The sequence below is a fragment of the Neophocaena asiaeorientalis genome, unplaced genomic scaffold, assembly GCF_003031525.2.
Source record: "Neophocaena asiaeorientalis asiaeorientalis breed wild unplaced genomic scaffold, Neophocaena_asiaeorientalis_V1.1 scaffold171, whole genome shotgun sequence".
NCBI lineage: Eukaryota > Metazoa > Chordata > Mammalia > Artiodactyla > Phocoenidae > Neophocaena > Neophocaena asiaeorientalis.
In genome coordinates, this window is record NW_020174013.1 from 12,646,129 (window position 1) to 12,665,336 (window position 19,208).

Below are 19,208 nucleotides of genomic sequence, written 5' to 3' on the forward strand. Positions count from 1 at the left end.
AAGCGGAAGAGCGGAGTCTTAACCACTGGACTACCAAGGAAGCCCCTGTGGACTTTCAGGTAAATGCTTAAACTAACTCAGCAAACTCACTTATTTGCTAAGTAATTACTGTAAGTGGCCAAGCACAGTTAGTTTACATGTGTGAATAGAGCCCGCTGTCTCGAACAGCAAAAGGGACTGTACCTATTTTCCACCCAGATCTGGAAATCTGTCTGCCTTGTGAGGGGCCTCACTACAAGTTAGGATAATGGGTTCACTGGCACAGGCTACCGAGCCTCAAGGATGCTAAGACACTTCCCCAAGACCAGGAAGAGCTGCAACTCGAACTAGTTCTATCTGACTCCAAAGTTACCATCATAACTAATACTCACTCCCTGTTGCATATCACAATTCTCACACAACGCTCTTGAAGTTTTCCAATGTGGGACAATGATTCACTCCATTACATTGTTAAACAAAAATGATCAAATCATAGAAAGGTGAAAACACTTCACGTTAAGTAAAAATGGCTGTGTTCTGAAAACAAACGGAAACCATCTTTTGTTTGTTATTTTGTTTTCTACTGATCTCCTGGTAGGAACTAATTTTGGTAAAGGAAATCAGTTGCCTGAAAAGGTGGAATTGCCTTCACTGACCAAGACCTTAGGCTTGGGCAAACTTTAGACAGGCTTCTTCCTGCCTCTAGGGCTCTGGCCTCCCTTTCCTTAGAGCATTTACTTTAGAAAACTGGTAAATCCAAATTCCTTCTCTACCTTTGATGTGTAAATATTTTTAAAGCTTCGTTTCAGTGTTATAACCCAGGACTATTTTTCTCAAGGACCTAGGAGCCCTCGCTTTGAAATATAACCTTCAAGGAAGACAGCTCCCCACCTTCCAATTTCTGTGGGGAAAATAGGAGCCTACCTTGAGTGGGTACGTGTTACTCCAACTCATAAAGCTACCTTCAGTCCTGAAGATATTTGAAGGAAAGGGTTTATTCTTCCTTTGGGTGAAGCCAATCAGCCAACACAGAATGTCTAAGGTCTATGATCCCTCTATCCCAGCTCTTAAAAACTTTCCAGTTTTGGTTTGTTTTGTTTTTCACAGTGAATTGAGCTCGGATTGAATTTTGGGCTCCTTCTACTGCAATCCTCTTGAATAGATCTCCCTTGTCTGTTTAATGTTGTCCAATGCAATTTTTGTTTTGACATTACTGTTCTCAGAAAAACGGGAAAAAGTACAAATGATGTCTAATGTCTTTCTTCCATTTTAACCATACAGCATTTCATTTTTATTCCAGTTGTCTGGAGAATTAATATGGAAAAAAGCAGTTCTTCCACCAGCATGTCACACACTGAAAGCCACCTAGCCCATCAGAGCCCAAACTGCAGATGCCCTGTCCTGCACCTACATGATTACATGATTAGCTAGGCCCTCGCCACTGACTCTGGTCTGACCCTGCTCAGGAGATGCTCTAGGTGTTTCCAGAAATGGAGCACTCATTACTGCTGTTTTGTTGGCTGCACCTCAAAACTCCCCATGTTAACAGCGATGTGTTGGCTATTACAGGCTAATTAAACTCGCTTTTGAATAATTACATAATAAGTACCCCCAATTTAAATGTAGGACAAAATTATCTTCTAATCAGGCTCTAAAAATATGATCTAATAAGTAATATATTCCTTTAAGTGACTGTGATTAGTTATTTAATAAAAAAATACACCTAGTTCAATATACATATCTTTATTCCTAATGTGGTTAATGGGATCAGTTCAATAGAAATCCTTTGATCTTTTCTCAAAATAGCACACTGGAAAACCGCATGAAATTGCAGAGTAATGGCAGCAAATTTAGCCTAATGAATAGTAATACATGTAAAGGACCTTTCGCCATCAAATTTAAATTTATGCCAGCCATGGAAATTATTGAAATGAACATTTAAAAAATTAATCTTATATTTGTGAGGTGCCTGAATTCTAAAAGAACAACCTTCTGCATTCCAAGAAATTAAAACCCCACTTTTCCTAAACTAGAGAGCATATTCTCTCTCTCATATTACAAAAAGTAACTTAATCTCTCTGAATCTCCTTAGCTATGAAAATATTTCAGTTTGGCCAAATAATGAAATAGAATAATGTTTACAAAGTACTGAGAACAACGATGAACACAGAACAGGTCTTCACTAAATATTAGTTGTCACTGTGATCTATCTTTACTCATGTAACCTGAACCCTGATCAACTGACAGGCAACTAACAGTATTTTTTGAGGGGCTGTACCGATGACCTCATCCCCATTGGTTCAACTAATGTTTAAGAGCTTGCCCCCCAAATGACATTCCTTTCCTTCTCCTATAATTACACCAGTTTTTAAATTATTTAATAGAGCTTTTCTTTTTCTCCTTTGCCAAAGGTTTAGCTGATTTGAGAGTGGCCCAATATCCTATTAGCTACCACCTGCCCACACACATACACAAAGAGAACAGACATATTATTCCAAGCATTATACATCTAAGAGGAAACTGTCCTTCCTAAATAGGGCTCCCAGGAAACAAGAAGCTGATCCTGTCCTCTCTGTAACAAATGACAAACTAGTTTTTCATCAGAAGTTCCCACACCAAAGAGGGTCATCATCTCCATTTAGGTCTCAGATATCAGCATACAAAACACCTTTCCAAATTTCTTCAGGAGTTTTGAGAAAAGGATCTATTTAGAAGAAGGCCTCAAAATCAAGATGTACTGACATGATTAAGGGTCATTGTGGAACATCAGTGGTTTGTAGTGTTGCCATTTTGTCAATTGATTAATAAATCGAAGCAGTCTGTCTTACAAAAACTTATGTTCCTGTGAAAAAAGGAGTCTTGGAAAATAGGTATATTTATATAATACACATAGTAATAACAGCAAACACTCATGTAGCACTTATTATGAACAAGGCCTTGTTCTATAACATGCTTTCCATACATTAATTCATTTAATCTAACAACCATGTCTCGAGGCTGAGGGAAAAGCACAGAAGGAGCAAGTGTTTCTGAGAACAAGTGTGAAGGAAAAGTCATCCACTTTGTCACACGTCCAGGCAGCTGAAACCAGGCGTTTTAGGGCAAGGTTGGCCTGTGACCTAGTTACCAATGGCTGCTTCTGATTTCTACCTGTCGACTAAGAGCTGGGGTTCAATTAGACCTCCTGAATTGAACAGCCACCCTCTCGTATTCTAAAACACTGTTTACACCAATGTGAAATTATCATCTGATGCTAACCACACGGGACAGTGTGGCTGGAATCAAGTATAATTGAGTTCCATGTGTTCCCACCCGGGGGGTTGTTCCTGATCTAGTTTCAACATGTACAGTCCCCATCAGGAGGCCTGAATGGTTGCATCGGTTGCCCACCGATGTTCAGCCGGGAAAAGTAACAGCATTATGTAAAAGGGAAAAATATTCTTTTTTATATAACCGAATTAGGAAAAAGAAAAGCCACCCTTTATGCTCTACTTTATGCCAGGCATTGCAGTAGACGTCTTACATATATTAGTTTTAATTCTTGTAACCACCTGAAAAACAGGTGATATTTTAATGTCAAAGATAAAGAGCCTGTTCCTCATAAAGAATAGCTGAAAAAGCGTCTGGGGTAGAATGAAAGATGTCCTTTTGTAAAATGGGACTGAAGGTGCAGTTCCAATTTGTTTCTCCCAGAGTTTAACAGAGCAGTGGTTGCACAATAGTTCTCAACACTATTCAGTCAGTGGTGAAACTGACAATCCACCAAATATATAATGTCCCTCTTCGTTAAGAGATCTGGGTGGAATTAAACGGCAATTCAATTTATCAAGCACTTCATAAAAGGTATTAATCTACTTGTGTTCAAGAAGATGCCAGATTTTTCCTGTTTGATTCATTAATAGCCTTAGGAAAGCACCTAAGTGATAAGCATAGCACATTTTCAGAGAAGAAATCATTTTTGGAAGAGTTTTGGGTCACGGTGATTAGAGAAACTTCATATGTAAATATTCAGGGAGACTGAGAGACATTAGTGTGAAATACACAGAAGATTTGGGCAATCTTCCTGTAAAAGTAATTATGCATCTCTTTACAAAAATATCTGCTTTCACTTGCTTAAGGAGTAGCAAAAGTGTATAGTAGGCATATCCAGTTCTAAATATTTAACCCAATATATTACTTTCCTAAAAAGTCAGTTTTCCAAAATACAACCTGCTGATATCCACCATGATTTTTATCGAGATATATCTAACAGTATCCAAAGTCTAATAACATCAGCGACTGCAATTTTTGATCATGTTACTTTATATTTGTGTTCAAGACACAAAGCAAGTATGAAGAAAGCTATTTAAGAGAACAAGTACATACTACATTAAGAAACAAAGACCTAGAGGAGGGCTATCCTAGCAGAAAACAATATTCAGATTATAAGAGGATAACAAAAACGACTCCTCAACTGCAAAAAAAAACAGTTGGAAAATAGGAAAAAAAAAAATCATATGAACTAAGAACTTCACAGGAAGTTGTCACACAGAGCCAATTATGCCGAAAGAGCAACACTGCATGAATTATTAAAGTTGGGCATGAAAAAAAATTATAGGGAATTGGATAGAAAAATCCAATGTAGAAAAGAGATCACGCTTACAGAATGTAATATAGAAAGGGAAACCATTCATGGACTACACTATCAAGATACTATCTAGGGGAGGTAAGATCACAAGAAAAGCCTACAGTGGAAGATGCCATTAAAGCAACAGAATCTGAAGTTTAAGCCTTAAGAGGAATTGACAAATTGAAAACTAGAGAGTAAGGAAAGAAACACTGAGGATGAGGAGTTAAACTAGCCTTGGTACAAGAGTGTTGTAGCTGTCATCAGATGGGGTCAGTAGCTGCTGTGTCTTGTATATCAGACAGCAGACTTTGGGGCTGTGGAACAAAATTAAAATTCATGCAACAAGTCTTGTGTGGAACAACGCAAACCGAGTTCCTGCTTCACGGAGCTGTTCTTCTTGCGTGGCGGGGATGCAAGCTATAAGTTAATAAACAAGTAACAAATAGAAAAGTAAACACGATTCTTTCAGATAAGTGATAAATTAGTAAAGAGAAGAAGCAGAAAGGGTATCTGGAGTGTGGTTATTAACAAGCTGCTCCTCACTTTCCACGGTGTTATATTATTTAACAAAGCCAGGTGAATAAAGAGAGGAGGATGTCAAAATGGTAAAAAAAAAAAAAAAAAAAAAAAAATTTTTATTTTTTCTTTCTTTGTTTTTTTATGTATTATTGTGTGAAAAAGGATTATAAACCCATTAGATAACAAAGCCAGGTGAAAAAAGAGAGGAGGATGTCAAAAAGGTAAAAAAAAAAAAAAAAAAAAAGTAATCTTTCTCTTTCTTTCTCTCCTCTTTCCCCACCCACACCATCCTGTGCTTAGGGCTGGCGTCCCCAGAGAAAGGGAGAGACAGTAAACTAGTCTATTAAGGAATGGTTAGTAAGACCTAGAAGCAATGGCTAGAAGAACTGGATCATTTAACTGTGCTCAAGAAGGAAAAAAAAGTGACAATTTTAAGTGCAATTAGACTTCTTACACTGGAGTTACTAGGTACTCAAAGTGAGGACTCTATATAAAGAGGACGATAGCCTCCACTCAAACAGCAAAAGAAGGATTCAGCCCAGAGGAAAACCAGCCAGTACTATAATTAGTAAGAACCTATACTGTTTTCAGCATTGTGTTAATAGAGTGGAAAAAACGGAAAAAGTATCAACTGTTCTCATGCTAACTGGGAAAACAAAAGCAAATATAAATACAAATATAGACACACACACATATCAATGTATAACAAACACCAGACTCCACTTAAGAATGACCCATGCTGGAAGATCTTAGAGAAGCTACGAAAGAGACAGTCATCGTTGGGCATGTGAGAATAGGAGAAATGGGGAAAGGAGAAATTTGAGGGAGGGAGAAGGCAAATAGATGGACTGACGTCATGGACAAAAAAGCAGTAACTTTTTTTTTTTTTTTCCTTTTTGACTAACACAGAGAGAATGAGAATACCAATGAAAACAAAAGCAGGATTTTGACAAAGTGGTCCAGGATGGTATCATGAAGGGACCACATCTGTCTAGACAACCAAAAGGGAATGGTGTAGAGATCAAGAAACTGGAGGAATTGAATGCATGATCATCAGATTATATCAGATCCTCTTCTAATAACTGTGTATGAAAGATGGGTCTGGAGGCTGAGAATTTTGATGTGTGGGGTGGAGGTGAGAGAAAGAAACACGAGAAGACAACCAGAATGGACCTCCCAAACCTTCTCCTGCTGAGAGATGACAGCTGAGCTTCTGCTCCTCACTGGCACTCAGTAGCTGCTCTAAGTGCTGAGAGTAAGTAGCTATAATCAGTGGGGGGACAGGGGTAGAAGTGATATTCAAAAGGAGATGTAAGATACGCATCCTGAACCATTTTTTATCCAAATATCAGAACAAGTAGATTGGAATGATATTCTTCACAAGAATCCCAGATTAGTTATTTTACCGTGACATGAAGTTCTCCTGTGGTTATAGGTGACATCTACAGAGGTCATGAGTTATCCAATAGTGGTTAGTCCATATCTACCTCAATGGTTTTGTTAACCTAAACAAGACAATTACTGAATTTTAAGAAACACTGCTTACAAAGAAAACTAATGGAAATGACCCTAATCCTTGGTATTACGAATATTTGGAATCAAACCCAGGCTCTGATCCGTTCATTTTCAGGGTCCACAGCCACTGCTTGATGGTACAGGGCTGCAGGAAAGCAGTACTGATGTGTTAGTCACACCATATCACAAAGAAGGAGAAGAAACTATGCATCACCTACAGTTAAAACACATGAACTTGAATTTTAGGGAGACATTGGAAGACTCAAACATTTCTCTATTAAATGCACCAAGGACTGACTGTACCTGCTGTTTGTTTTACTATTGCCATAATACTCTCACTTCTGAAATTCAGAAATTTATCACTTAAGATAATTTGCTGGCAGAGTGAGTAGTGGGGACTTTTTGTGAGTAGAAAGGTCAAAGAATTTTCCAAAATGCAATGCAATTTTTAAACTTTATAATTTTATTATGGGTGACCCAAGAAAGATCCCCATATATGGTTATACTGAAAATTATATCATGAGCTAATGGAATGTGAACAGTAAGGTACCAGCCTTGTGTGCTGTCCCCCACTGCTTTTTCTGGAATACATAATCTTTGTGGGTTTTGTTTTAAAAATTATTTTTTTAATAAATGTGGGGAAATGTACCCACGTAAAAAGTGAGAGCTCTTGGGCTTCCCTGGTAGCGCAGTGGTTGAGAGTCCGCCTGTCGATGCAGGGGACGCGGGTTCGTGCCCCGGTCCGGGAAGATCCCACATGCCGCGGAGCGGCTGGGCCCGTGAGCCATGGCTGCTGAGCCTGCGCGTCCGGAGCCTGTGCTCCGCAACGGGAGAGGCCACAGCAGTGAGAGGCCCGCGTACCACACACACACACAAAAAAACTAAGAGCTCTTATCTCACAATGAGGCATTTTTTCATAGGGTGGACTTCCAGACAAAAATGCAAAGATCTTCTAGGGACTATAGCATGCAACAAAGATTCACAGTAAAGAAAGTAAGAAAAAAAGTCGACTAACCTAACCCACCTGAGCTCGGCTCACAGGGGTCAATGTCCTCGTCATCGCTGGGACACTCCGCTGAGGCCACAAGGATGTCATCTGTGGTCTGTAAAGGAAACACATTCGGTAGATTAATTTAAAGGGACCTAACAGATCTTTTCATCTTGTCTCGTGGACTAGTAAAACACCACTTGTGTTTACCTGACAGATCGAGAAACCAAATTCAATTATTTCCCTTCCCGAGGACACAGAGCTTACATTCTTCAACTTAGTTTAGATCCCTCATAGAAGAATTGGCATATTTGTGAAAACTTGATTCTAGCTTATTTTACATGAGGATATGGAAATGGTGGTAGCCAACTTGTACATACCCATCCATTTAACTGCCCAGGGAAGCTGCACACAGGAGCAGACAGAGGTTTAAAACAGCCTGGCAGAAACAGATGATTTGAAATTTATTACCGCCCTGGAGTGCTACAAGGTTTGCATCAGTACTTGTGCTTGGCTTCCTAAAAGCAGAACAACTATATAACCTTTTATATTCATGACCAGGTAGAATTTGATGTATCTTTGAGATATAGCTTGTCTTTATTAGGAAACACAGATTAAACAGAGAATATCTTCCACTGATGCAAAAAGGGAAGCAAATATAATCCACTGAAGGTACTTTTTAAGATTTGTGTTGAGCTTTCACACTCATTACGAAGTTCTCATCTTTGTCATACTCAGATAGCAGGTATTGTTTCCCCATTGTCCTTTCCATCATTAAGGTTTTAGAATAAATGAAGCGTGTATTGGGGGGAATGATATTTTACAGCAAATAGGATAGAGGTGACAGTTTTCTTTCTGACATTCTAGTTGCTTCACTGCACTTACAGCAAAGAAGATAACCATCACTGTAATAAAAAAAGCAGAGTGTGTAAAACCTAGCAGTTAGTCACATAATCAACACGTTTACAAGCATCAGAGGTTGCTCTTTACTGCCGCTTATAAACAGCAATCAACTCAGCACAGATATTGCATGGAAACTGTGAAGGTTTGCACCAGATCTGGCTAATGCTAAGGTAATACAGAGAGAATTCAAGGTACAAGAAGGAAAATATCTCATTACATCGGCTAAGGATTAAGGAGATTATAATTGTCTAGATGATACTCAGAACTGCAACACGGATGAAGTCCTTATTTAAAAGTAGAATTACAATAATAAAGGCCTTAAATTAAAGAAAAATCAGATATATGATATACTTTTATTAAGGGAGTGTCTAGTAGTCAGAGGGTAAAGTATAAATATATAAATGTTAAGAGAATTGCGCTATTGTGAAAAGTGGAGACAAGGGATGATGCACATTTGTGGCAAAATTAGGCTCAAAAATATTTCAAGTACAAGGTCTTTAATTAATCAAGAATAAAGAATTTGTCCAGATGCTAGTGCTTCAAAACATAACTTTAAATAAATGCAAGCATTTAATAGTATTTTGAGATGGTTTCATGTTATTCTGCTCTTAATTCCTCTAACACAGTTGGGAGACTGAATTAATTTATTTTGCTGCTGTCATTTTGAAAGAAGTTCAAATACCAGTTTTTCTGGAATTGTAACTGTTAATGCCAGTGATAGCCATTAGCAATTGGTGTGATAGTCACGTAGGTATCGTTCAGTACAGTGAGCTTTAAAAGGCAAGAATCCATCCTCCTTCTGGCATGAGCACATCTTGCAGGATAACATCCAAACTGACTTGATAATAACAAGTTATTGGATTATGAGGTCTGGCATGTCAATTGTTCCAATTCGCCCCAGAGCTGATAATCTGTTTTTTAAAAGCCAACTTCAAGTGGAAAGCTACCTTTTTTTGAAAACCACAGTGCATATTTTTAAAAATTAATTTCATGGTTCCAAGAGAATTGTTCATTTTCCTTGAGGAATTTTTGTTCTTGGTGGAGGGGGGGAGGAGGATGTGGATAAGTTCTTTAATCTAGTTCTTCTCACCCTGGCAGTGATGTTGCCCCCTCTCCCCTCCTCCACCTGGGAAGACATCTGGCAATGTCTGGAGACATTTTAGTTGTCTCGGCTGGGTTGAGGTGGGAGTGGGTGAGCTACTATTGGCGTCTAAAGAATGGACACCACGGATGCTGCTAAAAAATCCTAAAACGTATGTGGCAGCCTTCCCACAACGAAGAATGATCTGACCCAAACGACAATAGTACAGAAGTTGAGAAACTCTGCTCTAAAAGCTTAAAAACTGTTCTGTACCTTGTTTTTCTCATCTGAAAAAAATGGAGAGCATAGTCACTGTTGTTGTAAAGATTAACTTAATACATGAAAAGTACCTAGAATAGGACCACCTTTTAACTATTTATAAAAGTTGTGACATTACCAACATTATTGTTGTTTCACGAATGGAACACCAATTTAATATTTTTGCACTATATTTATAAACAATACAATTTTAGACATTAAACTGGAAGTTGTACATGTGAATTATTCTTAACTTTAGATCTCATGTTAGCTTTTGTATCAAAATACAGTAGCTCTACTGGTACTTTGTTGAACTAAGTTTCCATCTTTTGCTGCCTAGGTTCAAATTCTGAATGAGAAGTCAAACATCGAATATAAATAATAAAGGTTGCTTCCTAAAAGAAATTCACGGACTAGAAATGTGTAGCTCAGTGTAGTGTTTCATGCAGACTAAGTTATTTAGGCTGCAAAGTTAAATTTTGTTTTAAAAGTTGACCTAATATTTAAATTCAACAGCCTTTCCAAACAATTCCACAGCAAACAGAAAGTGTTAGAGAATGTTCTCAGTGTCATCTTTCACAAAACACAGTACCTAAAATAACAAAAGATGTCATACAATAGACAGTACCTCCTATAGCCTTTTACAGTAGGAAAAATAACACTGTGCAAATTCGACCCTATTGTACAACTATATTTTAGTTTTTAATGCACTTTTCCTGATAAAATGAATTACACATTGTTTTCATATTTTTCTCTCAGAAATTAAAATCTAGTTTATTATTGGATTCATTTCAGAGGCTAAATTAACCAAACAATTTTCTAGCCAAAGCTGTGTAATTTAAATTTAATTCACCGTGTTTGGAACTGCCTCCCTATGACATGCTGTTGAAGAAACTCAAATATGTCACATTAATCAATTCTGTTCTTCAGTATACTTTTCTCTGATGTTTATAACCTTTTTCAGAAAAGAGACAACCTTCTGAAGGAGACAGAATAGTGATGGAGCAAAAGCATTAGCTTTACATAACCGTCCATTTAGATGAGGGTCCCTAACTGTGCATTCAACCACTCACAGGTCAAAGTGCCTAATCTTCCCTAATTCAGAGTGGTGTGGACATTTTCATGGCAAACGTCTGTTCTTGTTCAGAATGTCTACTGAAACTACTTAGGTCTCCTTACCTTTAGGGGAAAAAAATGATTTGCACACAATTCAGGAAATAAAGGCACTGAAACTTAACTCACATGTCATATGGATAAACACCAACCTGTATAGGGTAGGAAAATTTAATCAGAATGGGGGAGAAAGGATGTCCTTAATGTACAGTAAGAAGTTAGACCAGTTTTTTTTTTTTAATGTCCAGGGTTATTAGGCAGAGACCATTTGGTGGGTTAGAAAATAGAGAAACACTGATGTATTTTTGTTCTTTGTATTTTTGCTCTACAGCGAGCCTTTTTCCCCACCATCACCTTTAATGGTAGAATTTGCTGCATATTCACTTTTTTGAATATAGCACAATTGCATATCTGTGTGCTAAAAAGACAGGATGAGAGGATGGATAAACTTAATCTGTAATATTATATCCTTGCTAAGAATAGCATTCCTAGACCTTATTCCTCATGGTAAACAGCTTTGCTGAAGACCGGTAAATTCTGATGAAAAGACCCACAAGAAAACTCTACCAGCAAAAATCTGCTTTGTGAGAAAAAGAACATACTCCAACTGTGCAAAAGGATGTCCATTATGAATTGGATGCCCACAAAGAAATTCTTGATTTACTCTAAAATTTCGATTGAAACTTTGTTTCTAAACTGCGACGGTCTATCCAGCTATACATCCAAATGCAATGTAAAAAAAAAAAATTTTTTTCTCTGGCTTCCCTGGTGGCGCAGTGGTTGAGAGTCCGCCTGCTGATGCAGGGGACACGGGTTCGTGCCCCGGTCCGGGAAGATCCCACGTGCCGCGGAGCGGCTGGGTCCGTGAGCCATGGCCGCTGAGCCTGCGCGTCCGGAGCCTGTGCTCCGCAACGGGAGAAGCCACAACAGTGAGAGGCCCGCGTACGGCAAAAAAAAAAAAAAAAAAAATTGTCTCAAGCAATGGTGCTCACTCGTGTAACAGTATTTAGCCTAATCTCTCACTGCTATGATGGACATTTATACTGAGCTGATTGAGACAACTGATGGACTGAGTGTGGTGCTAGCTGACATGTGATATGTTTGGCTAATTGACGGACACTTGTTCTGATACTTTTGTCTACGTGAAGCTGCTCCGGAAGAGAGAGAACATTGCTGTCTGCCTTTCACAGCACTGAATCTGATAGTCTTCCTTATCAGATTTATTGCTAGATGTGTTTTCTTGAAAAAAGAAAAATACCAGGATTCACAATTAGCGACACAAATTCCTCAAGCTAGGTCTGAACCATTGCACTGATAACTTATGGGGCAAGAAGCTTCTAGGAGGTGGGGAAGTCACAATTTTCACCAAAAGGAAGAACTGCAAAAAAAATAACCCAATTGTAATACATATATAGAATTCCCCAACAGTGGGTCAATTTGATCAAATCAAATCACTAAACAAATACGTCAAATTGGTAATTTTAGTTAATCCTATTCTTTGCATAGATTCCATGGTAGTTCCCATTGTCTCAGCAAAGCTTTTGGTTCTTATTTGTCATTGTTTCTCTGAGTAGCAGATGCCACATAAAGATATCAGTCCCATGCTCACTAATCTAATAAAAATAAAAATAATAAACTGAGATCCAATACATGAAGGATGAATTTTAGCTCCAGCACATGAGTAACAAAGAATACGAAGATCAATTAGTCACCAACGAATCAGTCACTCATCTATCCATAGCATTTTCTGGTGGGCACAAAATATGGTCACTACCTGACAAGGCACAGATCGTGATTCCTACCTGCGAATAACTTATTGTGCCCATTCTATTCTCAAGCAGAAGAACAAATCACTCATTAATACAAATAACAAAATCAATTCTAATAGCTTATTTTGATTGAAATTTAACAGTGCTCCCACATCTACTACTTCATTAAATATCCGCCAACGACACACTTGCGCGGAATGCAGGTGGAGGTGCTATTATTCTGAGTGTTACAGTTAAGTGCCTGCTCAAAAAAAATACCCATTTGTACGTTCATTTACCCGATTTGAACGTCTGAACGTTGGCATTCGTGAATATTTAGGGCAAAACTGAAATATCCCTGAAAACGACCAGCTTTCACATTTCCTTAATGTTTTTTTTCCCCTCAGTTGATGCCTTAGGTTATTACAAAAAGTGACCAGAAATCAGCTGTCTGCTTGGAAAAAGACAGACTTGAAAGCCATTCAGTTTTCTTCAGAATTTTCCTGTTTAAAACGTATGCAATGGTTTCAGAACAGTGCAAGTGAGTTGGATAGAAAAACTCACCATGTAAAGAGGTCATAAATATCTTACTCATTCTAACATGCATTTTCATATGCATTTGACAGTGGTCATCCTAACAGGAAAAAACTCTAAGGGGAAGATAGGGATATGGAAATAATGTCACAGAGAAAGGAAATTATGAGAGGAAGAAAGGAACTGAATTCCTGCTTAATGAAACAAACACATATTTTTGCAAAGTTATGCAAGAGTAAACCTGCGAAATAAAAACCTGGTGTCAGGAAGCTTGAAATTAAATTTATATTTTTTAAAAAAGATAAATTCTTATCTTTCTTTGAGCTACTAATGACCTCTATGCTCATACCGCATTTCCATTTTTAGCCAAAGCAAATAGGAGAGCTGGCCAAAGAAAAAGCTAAAGTGAAGTTTAAATTTTCAGGGAGGATTTGGAATATCTATTCTCTTGGATTCTCACGAATTAGAACTTGGGAGTGTAAGACCTCCAAAGAATGCTGGTAGTGATGTGGAGATGCTGAAAGGGAAACTAGAATATGCATGTGACTGAATGTGTTCCCTCTCTGTTTGTTTTGGTTTTGAACAAAGCCCTTTCTGAAATGGGTTTGGCCATTTCCAAATTAAATAAATACTGACAGATGTTTACAATGCAAATCTAGGCTTCTAGCTGTGTCAATATGAATCTTTAGTCTAACTATTGTGACTGAATGGACTAATTAGTCACACAGGTTGAACTGAAAATCCTTATTGGTAATGAGGCCAAAACATTTTATAATTGTAAAATGCCAACGATGGATAGTTTCAACAACATGTCTCCAAAATCCAAGCTTTCATGGTTGGCATCTAACATGTTAGGAAATGGAATCATGTTTTAGTCAAGCAGTCATATATCTTCTTGTACTGAGCCAGACACTAGTGATCATTAGTCTAAGGTCTTTATTTTACATATCAGGAAACTGAAGCTAGAAATTTAAGTGTTTTTGCTTGACCACAATTATACTGCTAATTAATGGCAAAACTGAGATTATCCCGACCTCCAATAGACTGTGATTGTCTCTCATCCCGGGTGACTTCTATCCATCCATCCATCACTCACCCAGCCATCCTCCCATTCATCCATCCATCCATCCCAAACCATTTTGTTCTTTAAAGGATTTCATGTGATTATAAAGATACACAATTAAATAGATTTAAAATAAGTTAAAAGGTGGCAAAGGAGAGTACTGGCTTTTATATAAGTAGCCACTAAAATTATCATGAAGAAAACACACACAGATATCAGGAGACATATCCACAGACAGCTGTTGTACCACTTGATATGGCAGCACATTAAGTTGCACTAAAAATGGAACAAAACGAATGCTGGAGTTTAATTTTTTACTCCAGTTACAAAAATTCAAACATTGACAGAACTGCAGTTACTTTGAAATGAAGTAAACCCAGAAAGTTCTTTATTTACGTGTGGTAATCTTTTCTTAACTTTTTTTTTTTTTTAAGACCTTAAACATCTTGTCTCTCATCTCTGCACATAAATGCATAACTAAATTCTTCGGGACAGAAAGAAAATGTAGATTATTGAATCTTTTCCTATTTTTCCCCTTGACTTAGAACAGTGCAGGTCACGCTGGCTACAAAATTAACTCAATGAACTCTTTTGTCTCTCTTCTCATTAATCCACTGATGAAAACTTCCAAGGTCTCTCTTATTAACTTCTGTTTTCACAACGTAAGTGCTAATGAGATATTTAGCTTTGTCTCTCTCACACAACCATCATTAGGGTTTTGTCAAATTATCTTAATACATCTTGGGGATAAGTAAGTGGAGGTGGCCATTAATTAATAACACTGTTGTTTCTCTAGGTACAGTCTAGACATCCATTCATTGATCAGAAGGAGCCACAGGCAGCTCGTTATCCAGAACACTTCTTTTCTACTGGGCAGGACCATGACCAATGTCCCCTTGATAGAGCTTCAACTTGGAGATATGTGAGAACTTCCATCCCACACAATGCTTGCAGTCTGGGACAACAAGAATTAGGGATGTGGTTGGAAATGATGTTGATGAAGTTGACAGACAGTTGGTTTCCTGATTTTTTCTTGGACCCATTTGTTGAATATATGCAAGGTTCTATACCAGTATCTTGCCAATATCTGAGCAGCACCACTATGAGTGTTTCTGTCAAGGAGTGATTGAGAGTAAATGTGACCTCGCTTAAATGTTATAATGTTATTTTGCTCATGCACTAAGAGATCCAATCCTTGCTGGTTATAGTTAAACTGGAACTCCAGGCTTTCACATCTGACTATTTCATTCCTTATGTTGAGTACTTCGGTTCCTTAGTACACATTTGGGATGTTGTACTGTTGAACCACTTCCGTTTAATTCGCTACATGCTTAGCAATAATGGAAAATATATATCAAGTCTCAACCTGGATCTCATAAGTAATATGTATCATCTTGAAATGATTTCTGTGTTCTCGACAGTACATAAGAATAGATATACTATATAGGCAAATATATATACTATGCATGTATATATATACTATATATGTGACTAAATGTATATATATAATCATTTGTATATGACAAAATAACTTCTCTATCTCATAGGGATATTATGGGGATCCATTTTATTTTAATTAATGTTTTTTTAAAGTCTTTTTAGTTCATTCATTAATTATTTTTTATTTTTGGCTGCGTTGGGTCTTCATTCCTGCATGTGGGCTTTCTTTAGTTGCGGAGAGCCGGGGCTACGCTTCATTGCAGTGCGCAGGCTTCTCATTGCAGTGGCCTCTCTTGTTGCGGAGCACGGGCTCTAGGCACGCGGGTTTCAGCAGCCGTGGCACATGGGCTCAGCAGCTGTGGCTCGCGGGCTCCAGAGCGCAGGCTCAGCAGTTGTGGCGCACGGGCCTAGTTGCTCCGTGTCATGTGGGATCTTCCTGGACCAGGAATCAAACCCCTGCATTGGCAGGCGGATTCCCAACCACTGCGCCACCAGGGAAGTCCCCGGGGATCCATTTTGATATGTGCGAAAGCACTCTGTAAATATGAAAGTCCTCACGCAGCAATGTTTATATGTTATTATTACAACTAATACAGAATTAGTTTTGCTCCTTACATGACAATATGAAGAACACTTCTGGGGAGTGCTTAAAGAGGGCAGCCAAAAATCCACCCAACTGAATATATTTCATTTTTATGTCTTGAAATCCTCTTGTCCCCTCAGTTGAATAGGATCTGTATCTCTCACTTGAATTGGCCCCTCACATAAATGTTGCTATTCTTGGGAAGATCTCTTTTACATCAGAATATGATTCACTTCGGCATTGCTTGTTGAGTGCCCATGTTTCAGTCTCACTGGTAACCTACAAGATGGGCAGTGCCAATCCACATCTGGCACTGTGATTCCCTCTTCTCCATGTCAGCGCTCCGGGAGAGTTACTGCACAGATGCAGGGTTACTGGAGTTCTCTCAAAATTCTCCTCCTTATTCACTTTCCTGGGACTTGGAAGATTGTGACAACTTGATTTATTTTATGCCCGCCTCCAGAGTTTACTCTAAATCATGCCCTATTATATCTAGAGCATTTAAATGAACAGAAAATAAGAAAAAAGAGATCACGTAGCAAACGCTGCTAATTAAAGGAGAGAGAGACAGACAGACAGACAGCGAAACAGACAGAGAAAAGGAGAAGGAGCAGTAGGGAGGGGAGCTGAGGGGAGAAGAAGAGGAGGCTGACTCTAAGTGTGATCCATGCCGCACAACGCTTCTTATTATAGTGGTCGTATCTGTAGTTATAACAAAACATAGCCCATGGTCGTGTTCCCTATATGGATTGATAATATGCGAATTAACTCTCGTAAGACACTGAGCAATATTTTCTTAGTGCATTAGAACAGTAGAGGTGTGCGCCTTTCCAAATTATATTTAAATCTAAAAGTCTGGGAACTGCGTAGGTGTATGTTTTATTTCATGTATTTCTGTGGGACAGAATTTATGTCTGCGTTTTATAGCCCTCGAACATCTATCACATCTATCACAGTTCAACAGAGTTGATTTAAAATGTCATCACCATTGATTGTGGTGATTATTTCACAATGTATATGTGTATCAAAACATCAACCTTAAACAATTTAAATTTGTCAATTATATGTCAATAAAGATAGAAAAAAAATGCTATCATGCTCTAAAACCTGGCTTATCTTCTTTAAGTATCTGGAATTTCAATAAAAGCACTTGATGAAGATAAGTATGATTGTGAAAATTGAATTAATAAAGTTGAATGAAGGATTCCTCTTGACTTAAAAAATAGAAGATATATTACACACGACACTTGCATTGGTAGAATCATTTCAAATAATCTTATTCCTGATGTTCATCCTCCCTAAGTTCATTACACCTAGGTGTACGTTTGCCACAATCGCTCATTTATAACAGCTCTTTAAATCTCCAAATAAGAGCGAGCAAGTATCGATTATTTTCCAGGAGTATAACTCCTAAGAGTGGGAGATGAGAACTGTGGCAAAAGTCACACTTTTCCAAAGATTTTATCTGCCTTCTAACATCTCTAGAAGTGACAATGAAACTTTGTAACTGGTTTTTACATTATACCTCATGGCTGGAAATTTATGGTAGAGAAATAGCAAAAAGTGACATTATCTTTAACTGCAAAGAGAGAACGACTAAAAGTTAGAAGGAAGGAGAAGGTAAAAATGTCTTGCAATAAGTTGGTCTGCCTGCTTTTATGAAGCATCCCTGTCTGTTGAGAAAGCAATAAGATATAGCCTGCCTTAGAGAAAGGACCGAGAAAAAAAAAAAATAGTTGACTGCCATGCTGGGTTTTTTTTTCCTGTATAATATACCCCCAACTCTTCCAGTTTCCCCTGAACTCTATTGCCATAGTCTTACCTTGTAAATACTTTCATTGGATTATAAGGAAACTATGCCTTTATAATGTTCTCCTTCAAAATCTAACTGCAGGATGAAACTTTTATCTTCTTCCTGAAATAAACTGCATGAAGATAAGGGCTGGCTGAGACCAGCCATCAAATTCAGACTAAGACTTAAGTGCAGGACAGAATGCACTCACGAAATTTGTATCTTCTGATTGATTCTTCCATGCATTCACTCATTCATTAATTCATTCATCTATTCACAATCATTTATTGAATACTTTTGATTAACAAGGGGTTATACAGAAGAGGAATATAATATGGCACCAGACTTCCCTCCCTTGAATTGCTTGGAGAACTTCAGGTGTATGACAAATGGAGGCCATCTATAAGCAGAAAATCCTCTCTATACCCCCGAGCATAGAAGGAGCATGGGTATTAGAGCTAGACAGACTGGGCTGAAATCCCAGCTCTGCCACTTATTAGCTGTTGATGTTGGGCAAATTATCTAGCTTCTTTAGGTTTCTTCCTATGTAAAAAGGAAGTTATTTACACCTATTTTGAATTTTTATGAGGATGAAATTCTCTAGGGCTAGATAGGCACAATGTCTAGCACAATGGCTGGCACTTAGAAGACACTGTCGAGAGTATTTACTATGTAGACACAGCTAGCTCTGTACACATTGTCACTTTGCTCTCCGTGCAACATGGGAAGAGAAGTTTATCCTAGCCCTGGATTTCTGTGATCTTCAGACACAGACATTCCCTTCACAAAGGAAGTATAATTTCCTGGCTTAAATTCCCACTTCTCTGTTTAAACATCCTGTAAACAGAGTAAATTACATATTTGAAGTGAGAGCTCTTTTTAAAACACCTCAAAAAACATCATAACTACCAGTGTATTGAAAAGCCAAGGGGCTGCTCTTCTCTTCTCCCTAGCTGCATGATGTAACCAAGCGTTTATCAAATCCTACTGTTTTCAGAGTTTGGAGACTTGAGTTATCTGTTCCAGTTCCCTTCTAGTAAAGAGACGGAAACCCTAAGTCGGCACAGTCAGGAGTGCAGTACC

General features: G+C 38.1%; 1 protein-coding gene across 22 annotated transcripts in view; it reads right to left on the minus strand.

The window, feature by feature from the left end:
• Positions 1-19,208, minus strand: part of NRXN1 (neurexin 1) — a 1,113,124-nt gene that overhangs the window by 16,628 nt on the left and 1,077,288 nt on the right. For 14 of the 22 annotated variants that reach the window (XM_024753589.1, XM_024753591.1, XM_024753583.1 and 11 more), the window contains one exon: positions 7,638-7,725. In XM_024753589.1, the coding sequence (XP_024609357.1) occupies positions 7,638-7,725 (88 nt within the window). The remainder of the gene's footprint in view (positions 1-7,637; positions 7,726-19,208) is intronic. The other 8 variants (XM_024753587.1, XM_024753585.1, XM_024753584.1 and 5 more) reach the window with 1 other exon arrangement.